General features: G+C 38.1%; 1 protein-coding gene across 1 annotated transcript in view; it reads right to left on the bottom strand.

The window, feature by feature from the left end:
- CFAP47 (cilia and flagella associated protein 47) overlaps positions 1 to 14,472 on the bottom strand; it is a 541,109-nt gene that overhangs the window by 196,055 nt on the left and 330,582 nt on the right. The window contains 2 exon segments of the mRNA XM_049704952.1: positions 6,020 to 6,135; positions 6,994 to 7,064. Of these exon segments, the coding sequence (XP_049560909.1) occupies positions 6,020 to 6,135; positions 6,994 to 7,064 (187 nt within the window).

The following is a 14,472-nucleotide window of genomic DNA, read 5'->3' as shown; positions in this document are numbered from 1 at the left end:
AGCACCTACTTCAAATTAACACAAAGTTTCTGTGTGAGCTGGGCCAGCCTTGTGCAAGTTTGTTTTCTCCACTGGAATGTAAGTCCCTTGAGTTGTGTTCTTGCCTTTTCTGTGTGTTCACTCTCTCCATACCTAGAAAATTGGCTTTATAGAGTTGGTGAATTAAACTGTGTTGGGCAGAGTGAACTGAATGATAAAACGAAATTACTGAGAAAATAGCTTGAGGGTGTCATATTTTAACTTACAATAAGGGTGTCAAATTTTAACTTACAATAAGCCATACTCCATATTCTACAGTTCCCTTCAAGAACGAGAGGGTTCCAAACCTGCAACTATCAGATAAATAAGTTCGAGAGATCTAATGCATAGCACAGTAATTATAGTCAAAATTAGTATTTTATAAACTTCAAAGTTGCTAAGACACTAGATCTTAGTTGTTCTCAACACGAAAAAGAAACAATAATTGTGTGATGTGATAAAGGCATTAGCTAACGTGACTGTGGTAATCATATTGCCATACAGAAATGTATCAAACCAACATGGTGTACACCTCAAAATTATAGAATGTTATCTGTCAATTATATCTCAATAAAAACAAAAGGATGAGAGGGTCCATAAAGTTAACATGGATTTGGGAAAACAGGAATTACTGTTTCCTCATATTTTAGATGTCATTTGAAGTGCAGTCCGCTGGAGCTAATATACTGGTACCCCAGAGATATGTGGAATCTTTACAGACTAATTGGTTGTATCATTGATAAGGAGCCCAGAGGAGATCCTACAAAATAAATAACTACCATTGGATACAAAATTCTCATTTTCAGATTTTCTTCTCATAGTTTGCTTGAAAAAGGCTGCAGTGCTTATTGTATGCTGATGGTTTCACAGTAACAGGGGTAAGGAACGTAGGTGAAGCAGGAGAAGGCCTTGCAGTGTGGAGGGGCTCAAGCCATGCATATATTTGAGAACATTCACCACATTGGTGAAAACTTCAAAGTTCACCTAACCTGCCACCATATTGCCAGCAGGCATCCTGTGGTTAATAAATGTTTCAAAGTGTTTATGAGCCAGACGGGATTTCATCTCTCTGTTTCCCAGGGAACAAATCAGGGGTATGGCCTGTGGGAAGGAGTGTAGTTACCAACAGAAAAAAAAAAAAATGCAGTTGTAACAAATCGAAAGAAAAATCAAAGGGCAAATGAAATGTGGCTTGCTGTTAAAAATCATGGAAAATAAAAGAAACCGCCCGCAAATAATATTCGGTCCCTCCAGCTATAAAAATAACTTTCATAAAACTGAAGTTAGTTTGCCTAAATGTTAAATTATACAAAGATTTTAGCATAATATAATTTAAGGTTTTTACCTTGACAGTCTGTAAAATTACGCAAAAATCAGTATTATTTAAGTCTGCACCTTAAATTATGATTGAAAAAGTTGCACACTGATTGCAGAATAGTTACAAATATACGTAACAGAGACTGCCAGCTTAATCTCTGCATCAGCAGAGACAGAGAGACTGAGGGAGAGTGAGACGAGTGACAGTGCAAAAAGTCACGCGAGGGGTTCCACTTATTTACGCAAATCTAAGGGAGATGGACAGAGTGACATACTATATATATATATATATATATATATATATACACATTTTTATTTATTTATTTTTTTGCGGTACGCGGGCCTTTCACTGTTGTGGCCTCTCCCTTTGTGGAGCACAGGCTCCGGACGCGCAGGCTCAGCGGCCATGGCTCACGGGCCCAGCCGCTCCGCGTCATGTGGGATCTTCCCGGACCGCGGCACGAACCCATGTCCCCCACATCGGCAGGCGGACTCTCAACCACTGCACCACCAGGAAAGCCCCATACAATATATTTAACAACTGGTATGGCACGGCCTTAGACTAAATTGTTGTAAACCATAAATCAACAAGAAGACCTTGTGGGGTCTTCTACCAGGCAGTGGGCACCCTCGCCCTCTCAACTCTTGATTTGACCTGGCAAGGCTGGAGCTCTCTTGGTGTGGAACAGGACCAATCTGCATTGCATAAGTTGCTCAGGGATGCTGACTCCCATTTACTCAAGTCAGCAAGATATGGACTTTGGTTTCTATTTGTTTTGACCAAATTCTGTAGACAGAAAAAGGACAATGTAGGACTAGAAGATAAATCTACTGGGGGGGAGAAGGAGTCTGGTGTGGTTCAATAAAAAGGCTCATGTGTTGATGGAAAAGGGCTGGTCAGGCCACAGCAAGTAGCTACAGATGGAGTCCACTCTTAACCCAGGCCCCACATCAAGGATCCCTGCCTGATCCCCCTGCCTCTCTCATAAGGATGATCCCAGCAATGCTGGGTGGTTTCCGACTTTGGAACGTAGGACTACACAGAGCAGATGTTCACACGGGCACCACTGTGAAGACAGAGTCCCAGGGTTGTGTCAGTACATGGCTTTGTGCTGTGCAGTGTTTGTGTGCTCTTTGTGGGTGTCTGTCAACCCCTCCTCCCGGAAAGTGCATTTCCTCAGGGACTGGGTCATGATTTTGCTCCAGCTTCCTCCATTCAATCTGTCCCTGTCTACACATGAGCAGAAATCTCTTTGGATTTCTACATTTAAGAGCATGAATTTTTAGGGCTTCTGTAGATTTTCCCCTAATTGAGGAATTTCTATGAACACTGATGGAAGTTTTGTAAAACTGTTTCTACTTTCAAACAGCTATTACATACGTCATTTTGTTTTATTTGAAAGTTCAAAAGGAACAACCAAAATGAAACAAATGGCTGACCCTTGATAGCAGTTTTAGTAGAAACGTTTCTGTTTTACACTTGGACAGCTATCAAATTGGGGCCTAATTACTTTACAGTTTTCAACAGGTGGTTCTTAATGGCAAGGCAGTTATCACACATTCAATAAGAAAAGGAGCTAACTAGGTGGACTTGGATGTTTGATTATCTATTTAAGCGTGTAATTACATTTTTCAATATAATTAGCAATAAAATTGAATGTGTAAATTAATAGATGTGTTTCCCCACTTAAGTAATTGTAATTCAATGCAATACTTTAGATTAAGGGCATTATTTCTCAATTGATGGCAATATAATTTCATGATCATTGTTTTTCTTAATATTTTTTCTGATAAGAACAAAATATATGTAATCAAAAGACTGTTTTAATAAACTGAGATGCCAAGTTAAGTGTAATTATATTTTGATTAATTTAGATAAAATTTATGGAAGTAAAGATTAATACTCGAATAGTCTAATTAAAAGAATAATGGGAGTTCACTGGAGGTCCAGTGGTTAGGACTTGGTGCTTTCACTGCTGAGGGCCTGGGTTCAATCCCTGGTTGGGGAACTAAGATCCCGCAAGCCGTGAGGTGTGGGCAAAAAAAAAAAAAAAAAAATTCGAAGAATAAAATCAAACTCCTTACCATGCTATTGAGAATTAACCCTAGCATTTTTCTAGGGCTATATAATAAAATGATATAAAAAAGGGATTGGGAAACATTTTATTTAACTATTGGTCAACCTATAGCTATTATTTTTCACAAATTTTGATATAGATGAATTCAGTTAAATCCTAAACTTTTTTAAAAGAAATGAAGAACAAGATTCAGCATTACTATAAAATAGCATTTTTTCTTCCTAAATGGTAATTTTCAGTGTAAAATTAAACTATTTTTTACATGTTTAAGAAGCTATACTATTTTTCAGGTGTAAATAATCCTATAGAAAACAGGTCAATATAATACCTCTTTCCAGTTACCATTATTTCATTGAACATGCATTCAATATAGTACATAATTGACACATAACTTATACATTTGGGACTATCTCCTGGGGGTTATAAATTCCTTCCTCAAATCAACACATGGCAGTGTCTTTCTCGAAGGGAACAATGCCGTAAAACGTTTCCTCTAAGCCTGTCTTCTTTCTTTCTCTCTCTCTCACTCTGTCTCTCTCTCCTTCCTCCCCTGCCTCCTCTCCTCTCCCTGGCTCTCTCCTTCCCGGCTTTAGAGAAGCAAGGTGTATGGATCCCAGAGCCAGGAAATTAATTCTGTCAACAAGCTGAGAGAGCTTAGAAGCAGCTCCTTCCTCAATTGAGCCTCTGAGGAGAACCCAGCACTGGCCAATCCCTTGATTGAAGACTTGATAGACCTAAAACAGAGGACCTATCTAGGTCATGTCTGGATCTCTGATCCGTGGAAAATGTGATATAATAAACACGGATTGTTTTAAGTCCCATGTTTGGTAACTTGTTACACAGCCATAGACAACTGATACAGATAGGGCCCAGCAGGTCAGGCTTGCCTCCACTCTGCTCCCATGGGACTTCCTTATCCAACCATTATATTGGGCTGGCCAAAGGGTTCATTTGTTTTTTTCCATAAGATGGCTCTAGTAAGTGCTTAGTTGTCTTTAACTTCATTAGAAACAATTTTGTTAGATTGTATTGTGACAGCTGTCATATCAGAGTGCATTTAAAAAAAAACTTATCAAAATTGGTGAATTTTTGTGTAGCCAATTTGATATTGAAGATGGAAGAAAAAAGCAACATTTTTGGCATATTACAATTTATTATTTCAAGAAAGGTAAAAACGCAACTGTAATGCAAAAAAAATGATTTGTGCAGTGTATGGAGAAGGTGCTGTGACTGATCGAACGTGTCAAAAGTGGTTTGTGAAGTTTCGTGCTCGAGATTTCTGGCTGGACGATGCTCCAAGGTTGGGTAGAGCAGTTGAAGTTGATAGTGATCAAATCAAGACATTAATTGAGAACAATCAACGTTATACCACACGGGAGATAGCCGACATACTCAAAATATCCAAATCAATTGTTGAAAATCATTTGCACCAGCTTGGTTATGTTAATTGCTTTGATGTTTGGGTTCCATGTAAGTTAAGCAAAAAAAACCTTCTTGACCATATTTCTGCATGTGATTCTCTACTTAAACGTAACAAAAAAGTTCCATTTTTAAAACAAATTGTGATGGGCGATGAAAAGTGGATACTGTACAACAGTGTGGAACGGAAGAGATCGTGGGGCAAGCAAAATGAACCACCACCAACCACACCAAAGGCCCGCCTTCATCCAAAGAAGGTGATGTTGTGTACATAGCAGGATTGGAAGGGAGTCCTCTATTATGAGCTCCTTCCGGAAAACCAAACAATTCCAACAAGTACTGCTCCCAGTCAGACCAAGTGAAAGCGGCACTCAATGAAAAGCATCCAGAATTAGTCAACAGAAAACGCACAATCTTCCATCAGGATAACACAAGACTACATGTTTCTTGGATGACCAGGCAAAAACTGTTATAGCATGGCTGGGAAGTTCTGATTCATCTGCCGTATTCACCAGACATTGCACCTTCGGATTTACATTTATTTTGGTCTTTACAAAATTCTCTTAATGGAAAAAATTTCAGTTCCCTGTAAGACTGTAAAAGGCACCTGGAATAGTTCTTTGCTCAAAAAGATAAAAAGTTTTGGGAAGATGGGCTTCCCTGGTGGTGCAGTGGTTGAGAGTCCGTCTGCCAATGCAGGGGACACGGGTTCGTGCCCTGGTCTGGGAGGATCCCACATGCCGCGGAGCGGCTGGGCCCGTGAGTCATGGCCGCTGAGCCTGCGCGTCCCGAGCCTGTGCTCCGCGACGGTGAGAGGCCCGCGTACAGCAAAAAAAAAAAAAAAAAAAGTTTTGGGAAGATGGAACTATGAAGTTGCCTGAAAAACGGCAGAAGGTAGTGGAACAAAACGGTGAATACGTTGTTCAATAAAGTTCTTGGTGAAAATGAAAAATGTGCCTTTTATTTTTACTTTAAAACCGAAGGAACTTTTTGGCCAACCCAATAAAATTTACAACTAGTGTAACTCTTTGCTTATTCTTGAGGATAAGATCTTTGTTTAGCAACTAGAGGGCTGACATTGTTATCTACATTCCTATAGTCTTCAGCTGCCTTCAAGTTGCCTGCATTGGTTATTCCATTAAAGTGCCAGCCCTTGATGAAAGCACACACCACAGTTCCATTCTCACCTTTTTGTCGCTGAGGATGATGACACAGTAGCGGGTGTGCATGCCAAAGGGGAGAAAGAAGACCTCCAGGCTTGAAGTCCCTTTCGCTCCCAGGTGAGCAGGCGGACTCCCAACCACTGCGCCACCAGGGAAGCCCCCTCAATACTGTCTTGAATGTGGAGATACGGTGGGCCAGTCTTAGTGACCTGACCCTAACGGAGAGTATGCTAGAATGCAGCAAAATCAAGCAGTATGACTTCTGACACTAGATCAGAAAATGTAATTCAAATTCTTCCTAATCATCTCTCCTTCCTGGTTCACTTGCTTTTAGAACCAAGTTGCCATCCTGTGAAGAAGCCAAGGCCACATAGACAGGCTGCATGTAAGCGTCCAAGACAACAGCCCCACCCTTGATCTGACAGCAACTGCCTGAGAGACCCGGAGCAAGAGTCACCTAGCTGAAGCCAGTCACCCCCGAAGTGTGAGAGATAATAATATAAGGCATTTTTGTTATTTAATACCACTACATTTGAGGTGGTTTGTTCTGTAGCCAGAGATCACCAGAACATCCCCATATCCATTTTCCTATCCATCATTCTATCCACATTTTCTAAATCTATAGTTATTTCATAAAACAAAGTAAATCTGTCTTCTGCTTAACATTTTAAACATGATGAGACCTGTCACCTAAATAGGTTTAAACAGTTCAGAATAAGCCAAAGGAACCATAAAGGTCCCTTATTGAAATACACTCATTGTACAGGCAAGGAAACTAAGACTCAGCAGTGAAAGGCAGGATGTGGACAGAGTTTTCCAAAGGGTCATGGTGCAGAAAAGACTGAGGACCAACACCTCGGGCTCCCATGTGGCTAGCAATCCCCAGGGCTTACCGTTCTGTCTACAGTCGCATTTACTGACTATTTCATTTCATATTATGCTCTCTATATAAAAATAAGATATGCAAAAAGATAAAAGCTTTTATTTGCAGCACTCACAGGTTTTTAAGGCATCTGGGGCCTGGGAACAGCCCTCAGCAACATCATGTTCACTGCTACTCACAGCACCGCTGTCATAAGGGAACAGGAAGACAACATCAACAGCACAAACAAGACTCAAAAACAATATTCTATCTTAATTCAATCTTTTACACATCCTTAAAAATTATGGCTACCTACAATATGATATGCAAAGACCACAGATGTATTTCCAAGATCATTTTTACATTTATATCGTGTTAGAAATTTTAAAAATAAGAAAAATCATTTATATCTTCACCATCGCTTTTTAAAAAATTCGGTAAAAACGATTCCTTTTTACTTGCAAATACTGTAGAGAAGTAAACAGTTGATAATAATAATAAAAACCCAAATCCTCAGACTCCAAAGGAGGGTGTCTCAACTTAGGACTACATAGGCAGTCTCTCCAAAAATGGTTCTAGAACCTGATTTCTTGAAAAATTCTCTTCTCTAAGCTAACTGTTCCCACATTTGTTTCTTTCTCATAAAGGTAGAAGGAGACTTGGGCAGCTGTTTAATCTCTCGTTGCACTTCTGAAAATTAGCCAATCACAGTCTGAAGCAAGGGCCTCCCTTGGAAGGTTCCATGTCTTCCAGAACCCATCAACTTTCTCCAAATTGCTCCTCTTGGTATTCATGATTATTTTGCTGTCAATTAGGACCTAGGCTCTAAGACATTGTTTGCCTGATTTTTTCCTGAGAATATAAACATCCTGTATTTTCTCACCTTGCCAGCTGATTTGTTTGAGTTTGATACTGTAAAAATATACTATTTCTAAGTAATGTTCTTCCAACCATATCCATTCCTTTTCTCCAAACACTGTCTTTTCTTTACACCACATTCTTAATAAGGTTATTTACCACCTCTTGTCATTATTCTGTGCTTTACTTCTACTCACAGGCATTCTGACTATCGGTTTCAGTAATTCCCTTTTTTAAAAAGAACATTTAATACTTTTATGTCATTTGAGCATTTGATAGATCCCTAAAGGCTATGATAGACATAGTAGATGGATATTTTAGCATTTATAAGAGAGACAATACAAAGAGTGGAAAGAACAACAAAGAATGCTTATTTATCAATGTACCGCTCTGATGCCATCTCTTTGATAATGGAACTCTGGGTAGAATGCCTGATTAAAATGCTCAGATAATCTCCAAACCTCATTTTGTTCAATACTTGCAATCACTAGCCCTTCAGTCATTTTTGTTTTTTCATAGTGAATAGAAAAGCAGAGCAATTTGGGCTTCGTCTCCTTTTTCTTTTCTTTACCTATTTTGATGGAGAACAGCTAATGAAAGTACCTTTTTGAATAAATCAGAGTTGCCTTATCCTCAAAGGAACGTCTCAAACCCAGAAAAATTGAGTTACCTGTACTATTTATGGTAAAGACAAATAAAAATAATTTACAGATCTAAGAATTTGATTGACTTGCTCATAAAGCTAATGATTGTCATGATTAATTCAGAGACATCAGAAAATAATTTAATAAAATAATCTGGCTCAGGAAAATTCTAATTTACCTGATCAATGTTCTTGACCCTAGAAATTTGATGACAAACCCAATTTGATTACAAAACCAGTATCTTGCATGTTCCAAAGACAGAAAAGAAAACAATTCACTTACCTTTTTGTTAATCCCCATACCTCAATCCATGCTATCACTCTCCCAAATGCTCATTGATTATTGTTGAAGCTAAGGCAGAGGGAGCATTTCAAAGCCTTGGTCTTAAGGAAGAATAGCATCAAAAGAGTCTAAAATTATACAAAACACTGTAGATCAAGCAATGGAATATTTTCTGCTAATTTAGTAATAGGCCAAAGTCAGGGAGTAGAACTTACTTATGAGGTGGGAAGGGATGGCATTACTTTTTCCTCTGCAATAGTGGTAATACAGCTCTTTTCAAGCTAAAATAATCAAAACGATATTGAACTGGTTCTAGTCAGGGCATGAATAAATCAGCTCTAAGAATGGCTTCCTTCTCAAGCTTCTCCAACAGGGAAGGAAGATCTTTATTATAAGCTTTCATACTTCTGGGTTAGCATTCAGGGCTGCATCCAAACCAAACAGCAAATGATCTTGTTCAAGTCTAGTTTTTATGCATCACAGGAAGGAATATAAGAGGATCAATTTTTAGATTCATTACATCCTCCATGTTTCCATGAGTTTGTCAAAATAGGGCCCCATGGCCATCTGGAGGGCTGTTAAAATGGAATGTTTGCTGCCTTTTGTACCACTTTGGCTCCTGAACAGTTGAGAAGTCTCTAAAGCAAGGGGTGCTAACCTGTGGTACAAGGACAGAGTGAATCTGTGAATTTAAATGGGTAAAAATTCATCTTTATGTCCACTAACTCTTAATAGCAATTTAAACCAAACCACAGTAGTAGTGGTTAACTATACTATGAATTGATCACCAAACAATCACAAATATGTATACATCACATTTCAGTTCTTGCACATATCTTGAGCTGTCATTTATTTCATTGCTACTTTTAGAGTATGGTAGTTAATCTCTACCAGTAGATCTTACTATGTATTGTGTTAATGAAGAAGTATATATTTTAACATATTACAATTTTTAAATATTTTGATAATCTACTAGACTATTACTTTCTTCTATGCTATGGACTGAACTGTGTCACCCTTAAATTCATATGTTGAAGCCTTAACTCCCAAAATGACTGCATTTGGAGAGAGGGCATATTGGAAGGTAATCAAGGTTAAATAACATCATAAGGGTGGGGTGCTAATAAGACAGAATTATCATCCTTACAGAAAGAGACACCAGTGAGCTCAACCTCTCTCTCCATGTGTGCACAAAGAAGAGGTCATGTGAGCACACAGTGAGATGGCCACCACCCATAAGTCAAAAGAAGAGGCCTCAGAATGAAACCTAACTTCCTGGCACCTTGGACTTTTCAGTCTCCAAAACTGTGAGAAATAAATTTCTGTTGTTTAAGCCACTCAGTCTATGGTATCTTGTTATGGCATCCCAAGTAGATTAAGACACTCTGTAATCCTTGCATCTTATTTTATGTATTTATAAAACACTATTCTGTGAAGTAGAATAGGTTTCATAAGACTACCAAAGAGCTTGACAACATTAAAACCTCATATGAAACCCTAATCGAGAGCAAGAGGATCATGGCAGATTGTTACTCTTAGTATATACATCTGGTTTTTGATTCACTCTGCTTTCCTTACAGACTTGCCTAATTCTAACTGTTACTAATTATTCAGTGTAGCAGAATGAAATATTTTAAAATCATGGCTCTCCAGAACCCAGCTTTTTTTTTTTTTTTAAAACAAGACTCAGAAACATCTCTCTACCAGGGCCTTCTTTCATCATTTGGGTGGCTATTCTGGGCCAAGCTATACTGGGAACAATGACGAATGATGAAACCCCTCAGTTCACAGAGTATCCAGTCTGTCATGCAAAGTAGCTCTACAAGAAATAAGTACAAAGCAGAATGATAAACACTTCAATACCTCTTCAACTTGAATCACACTTTCCTATGCTGACCCTATAGTCCATATTTATAAGCGTATGCCTTGTACTTCCCCTTGCCTGTCTGTCCCCCACTTCCCCCAATGCTTCTGCGATTCCCTCTTCCTATGATATTTCTATATTTGTAGGATATTTGTAGGAAAGTTCTGCCCCTGCTTTAGATTCTGGCCGTCAAGATCATACTCATATTTCAGATCCCAATTTGTATATGATAGAGGAGAACATGGTGTACACATGGAAAAAGGTTACTAGGACCTCATTTTTCTTCTTCAATGTTTTATCTTTCACGAAGATCTCAATAATATCTACATAGTGATATTCCTTGCCAATCAGCTCACAGAGCATATACATATATATATATATATATATATATATATATATATTTTTTTTTTTTTTGGTATAACACATACTACTGAATGCATTCTGCCCTGTACAATTGCTTACATTTGTGTAGATTTTTTCTTCTTCTCTGCTTGATGGTTGGCAACTTTAGGGCCAGATCTGTGACTTATTTATCCCAATATTTCTCCAGTACTAAGAACAGTACTTAAGGTGCCACTTAGTAAAAATTTATTGAGTGACAAGTAATTCAAAATTGCTGGAAAAAAATTGCAAGTCATATCACTGTAGGAAATTATTTACAAATTGCCCATTTCTGAGCACTGCTGATCCATCACTCAATTTTAAAGTGTGGCTAAAATCAGTCTCCTGTCCTGATCCTTTCCGATAATCCTTGGGATTTAATTAGAATAAAAACTTCTTAACTGCTCTTGCTTATGCTCAGGGATCATGTTCACATAAAGTAAAATATGTGATGAACATAAAGTTTCCTCATCCATGTGGTTTCAACTGTGTTGTTTTATATGTATCTGTTGCTTAAGAAGACCAGTTTACAGAGACATTTTACATTTTTAAATAGGAGATCCTTTTTTATGCCATCTAAAAGATAATTTCAGCACTTTACGGCTCATTTGAGAAGAGGTTATTTATCATGTGGGGAGATATTAACAGAAGTGACTCTGAAGAGGAGTATCAGTTAGTATACACTAGGTCATGCTACAGTAACAACTCCACATCTCAGTGGATTAACACAATAGTTTATTTCTTGCTCACACATGTAGTGATCTTTGGTGAAGGAGGCCTCCATTTCTAAATGTGCCTCTCTAATAACTGTGGCAGGGAGAGGGGACAAGAAAAATTGCTCACTGGGTCTTAAAGCTACCACCTGGAAAAAACAGTCAGCAGTTCTCACATGCCATTGGCCGATTGAGTTATGTGTTCATGGATAACTTCAACATTAGTGGGGAAGTGCAATATTACCATGTGCCTAAAAGAGGAAAACAAGGATATTTGTAACAAAGCTCTAAAAATAATCCAGTTAGCTTATGGAGATTTTTAAAAACATTTTCTTGTTCTCTTATGTTACCTTGATGATTAAACCTAGAGACCAGACCAGGGCTTTACTGAGATAATGTAATATTTATTATATGGTATATTACATATGAAAGTTAATCATAGAGGTACTGCACCAGACTTCCATTCTGGTCATGATTGAAATGCATGTTCTTAAATTTTGTGTCTGGAAATCTGTTCAAGACAAACATTAAGGAGAGCTTTAATAAAAACAGGATGTGTCACATTATTAAGTATTGTTTTATTAAGATTATATTTAAAGATCAAAAGGCGTCATTATGCTGATGAAGTCAGATTGATGAAATATTAGATAACGTTGTGCTATTTGGAAGAAAAACACTCTTTTGTGCTCCCCTCACGGTGGAACTTGTTGGTTGCCTATCCCAATAACCCCTGGTCCTTCCCTCCTCCCTGACAAGACCCTCATTTTCTTTTGATGTGTATGTGGAGAAGGGCAGTTTCTCAGTCTTCCTTCCAGCTAGGGTTGGTCATCTGATTAAGATTGGATCAATGGCTACAAGCAGAAGTGCTATGTGGTATTTCTGGGAAGCTTCCCTAACAGAAAAAGGGCACACTCTTATCCTTTCTGCTGCCTATAAAGTGGACTTGATTGCTGGAGTTCTGGATACTTCAGCTGATCCTTGAGAAAATGAATAAAGGCTTGCCTGTTACATGAACCGGAGCCTGGAGGTGTTACACAGAAAGCAGTCAGGACCATAGAAGAAGGAGCCACAGTAATGCTTCTAATAAATCTGTTCAGAATTGTCAGAAAAGCAAGGTTTTTGGTGAACTTGAGACTATTCTATCACAACTCAACATATGGATTTGGGGCTCAGTATTCAATCCATGTCAATGCTGAAATGACATACCAAGGACCAGCCCTTTTCCTTGAGGAACTGTGTGGCTTTCGTCTTTGTCTCACCCTTGCCTTTGATCTGGGAGACAGTCTTTAAAGAGGTGCACAGGAGTAAATCTGCGATCCTTTAAATTAACGGCTCTGAATTTTTCTTTGAGAGCTAATCTGCCGAAGCCTGACTACTCTATGTTCTCCCTGACCCAACACTCAATGTCACTGCATCTTTATGTTTCTTTCCTCACAGGAAGACTTGAGAGAAGAACTAAGACAGTACAGTATTATAAATACATATGGAAGAGACTATATGAGAAATAATGATCAATAAAGTTTGAGACTGTGATAGACACACTTCTTAAGCGATACTTCACGCTGAATTGGGAATTATTTTGCATGAGTATTTCCAAAGTTTCCTTCCTTTCCTAAATTAAATTACAAATGCTTTCATACTTGTTGACTCTATTTTGTTTTTGATTTGAAAGGCATAACTTAAAAAGATATGTTTACCTGTAGTTTGAGATTCTATGGCTTCAATAATTCTGGAACTTTGGGTCTAACTAAAACCATTTCAGAACATTGCATGAAGAAAAATCATATTAAAATCTGGATACAGAATTTCCATATTGTGTTCCAAATTATGCAGGTAGACTCATTATTCTTGCTCTTCATTAAACAGATCCACTTTGAGTTACTTCTGCTCACAGATACCTACAGCATTTCTTTGAGATTTGACTCTAGTTTAATTACGTGATACTATAAATTATTTGCAATTAATGTGAAGAAATTGTTTCAAAGCCATTCAGGCAAAATCTGCGACCACAAAGCAACTTCTTGATCAAGAAGCAAGGGACTGAAAAAAAAATCCAGGAGAACTGTTTACCGAAGTTTTTTTGCCAATACTAGCATTTCACACTACAAAGAAATTAACATAAATGCCTACAATACTGCATTCCTATGATATCTATAATGTTGCTTTATAGCTCAATGTATCAACACTGCCAAATCCTTGCCTCTTGCAATATTTTTGCAGCTAAAAGGATGACACTGATGCTGTCAAGCATTACACAGAGACAATGGTATAAAATAAACTAACAACACAGTAGTAACGGTCAAATGTACTTCTATAATAGAAACCTGCATTATTTTGTTTCTGCCTGACTTTCTTCAACCTTTATAACATTGTTTTTTTCTACTTCACTTTAAATAGCTATTTTGTAGTTTAAAACAGATGAGACATATGAGGCAATCTAACTTTAAAAAATTCTACTTTTCTATTGAGAAGTCAAAGTTCCTTTCTAAACTAAATACAGACTTCATAACATGGGTCAAATAAGCTTAAATACAGTCAATCCTCATTATCCACCAATTCCATTTTTGCAAATTCACCTCCTCACTAAAATTGATTTGTAACCCACAAATCAATACTCATGGCACTTTCAGAATTGTTCGCAGGCATGTGCAGAACGGTGGAAAGTTCCAGTAGCTGGTCACACAAGTTCCCAGCTGAGGTCAAATAAGGTGACACTGGGCTTTTCTATTTCAGTTTTCCAGCATAGATAAGCAGAGGATGGAGACAGTAGGGGGTAGTACACAAGTACAGAAGTGCAAGCCGAGGGACTTCCCTGGCAGCTCAGTGGTTAAGAATCCACGTGACAATGCAGGGGACACGGGTTCAATCCCTGG

This window comes from Orcinus orca, chromosome X (assembly GCF_937001465.1).
Source record: "Orcinus orca chromosome X, mOrcOrc1.1, whole genome shotgun sequence".
Lineage (NCBI taxonomy): Eukaryota > Metazoa > Chordata > Mammalia > Artiodactyla > Delphinidae > Orcinus > Orcinus orca.
The sequence above is the reverse complement of the archived record's forward strand: the minus strand, read 5'-3'. Positions and strand labels throughout refer to the sequence as shown.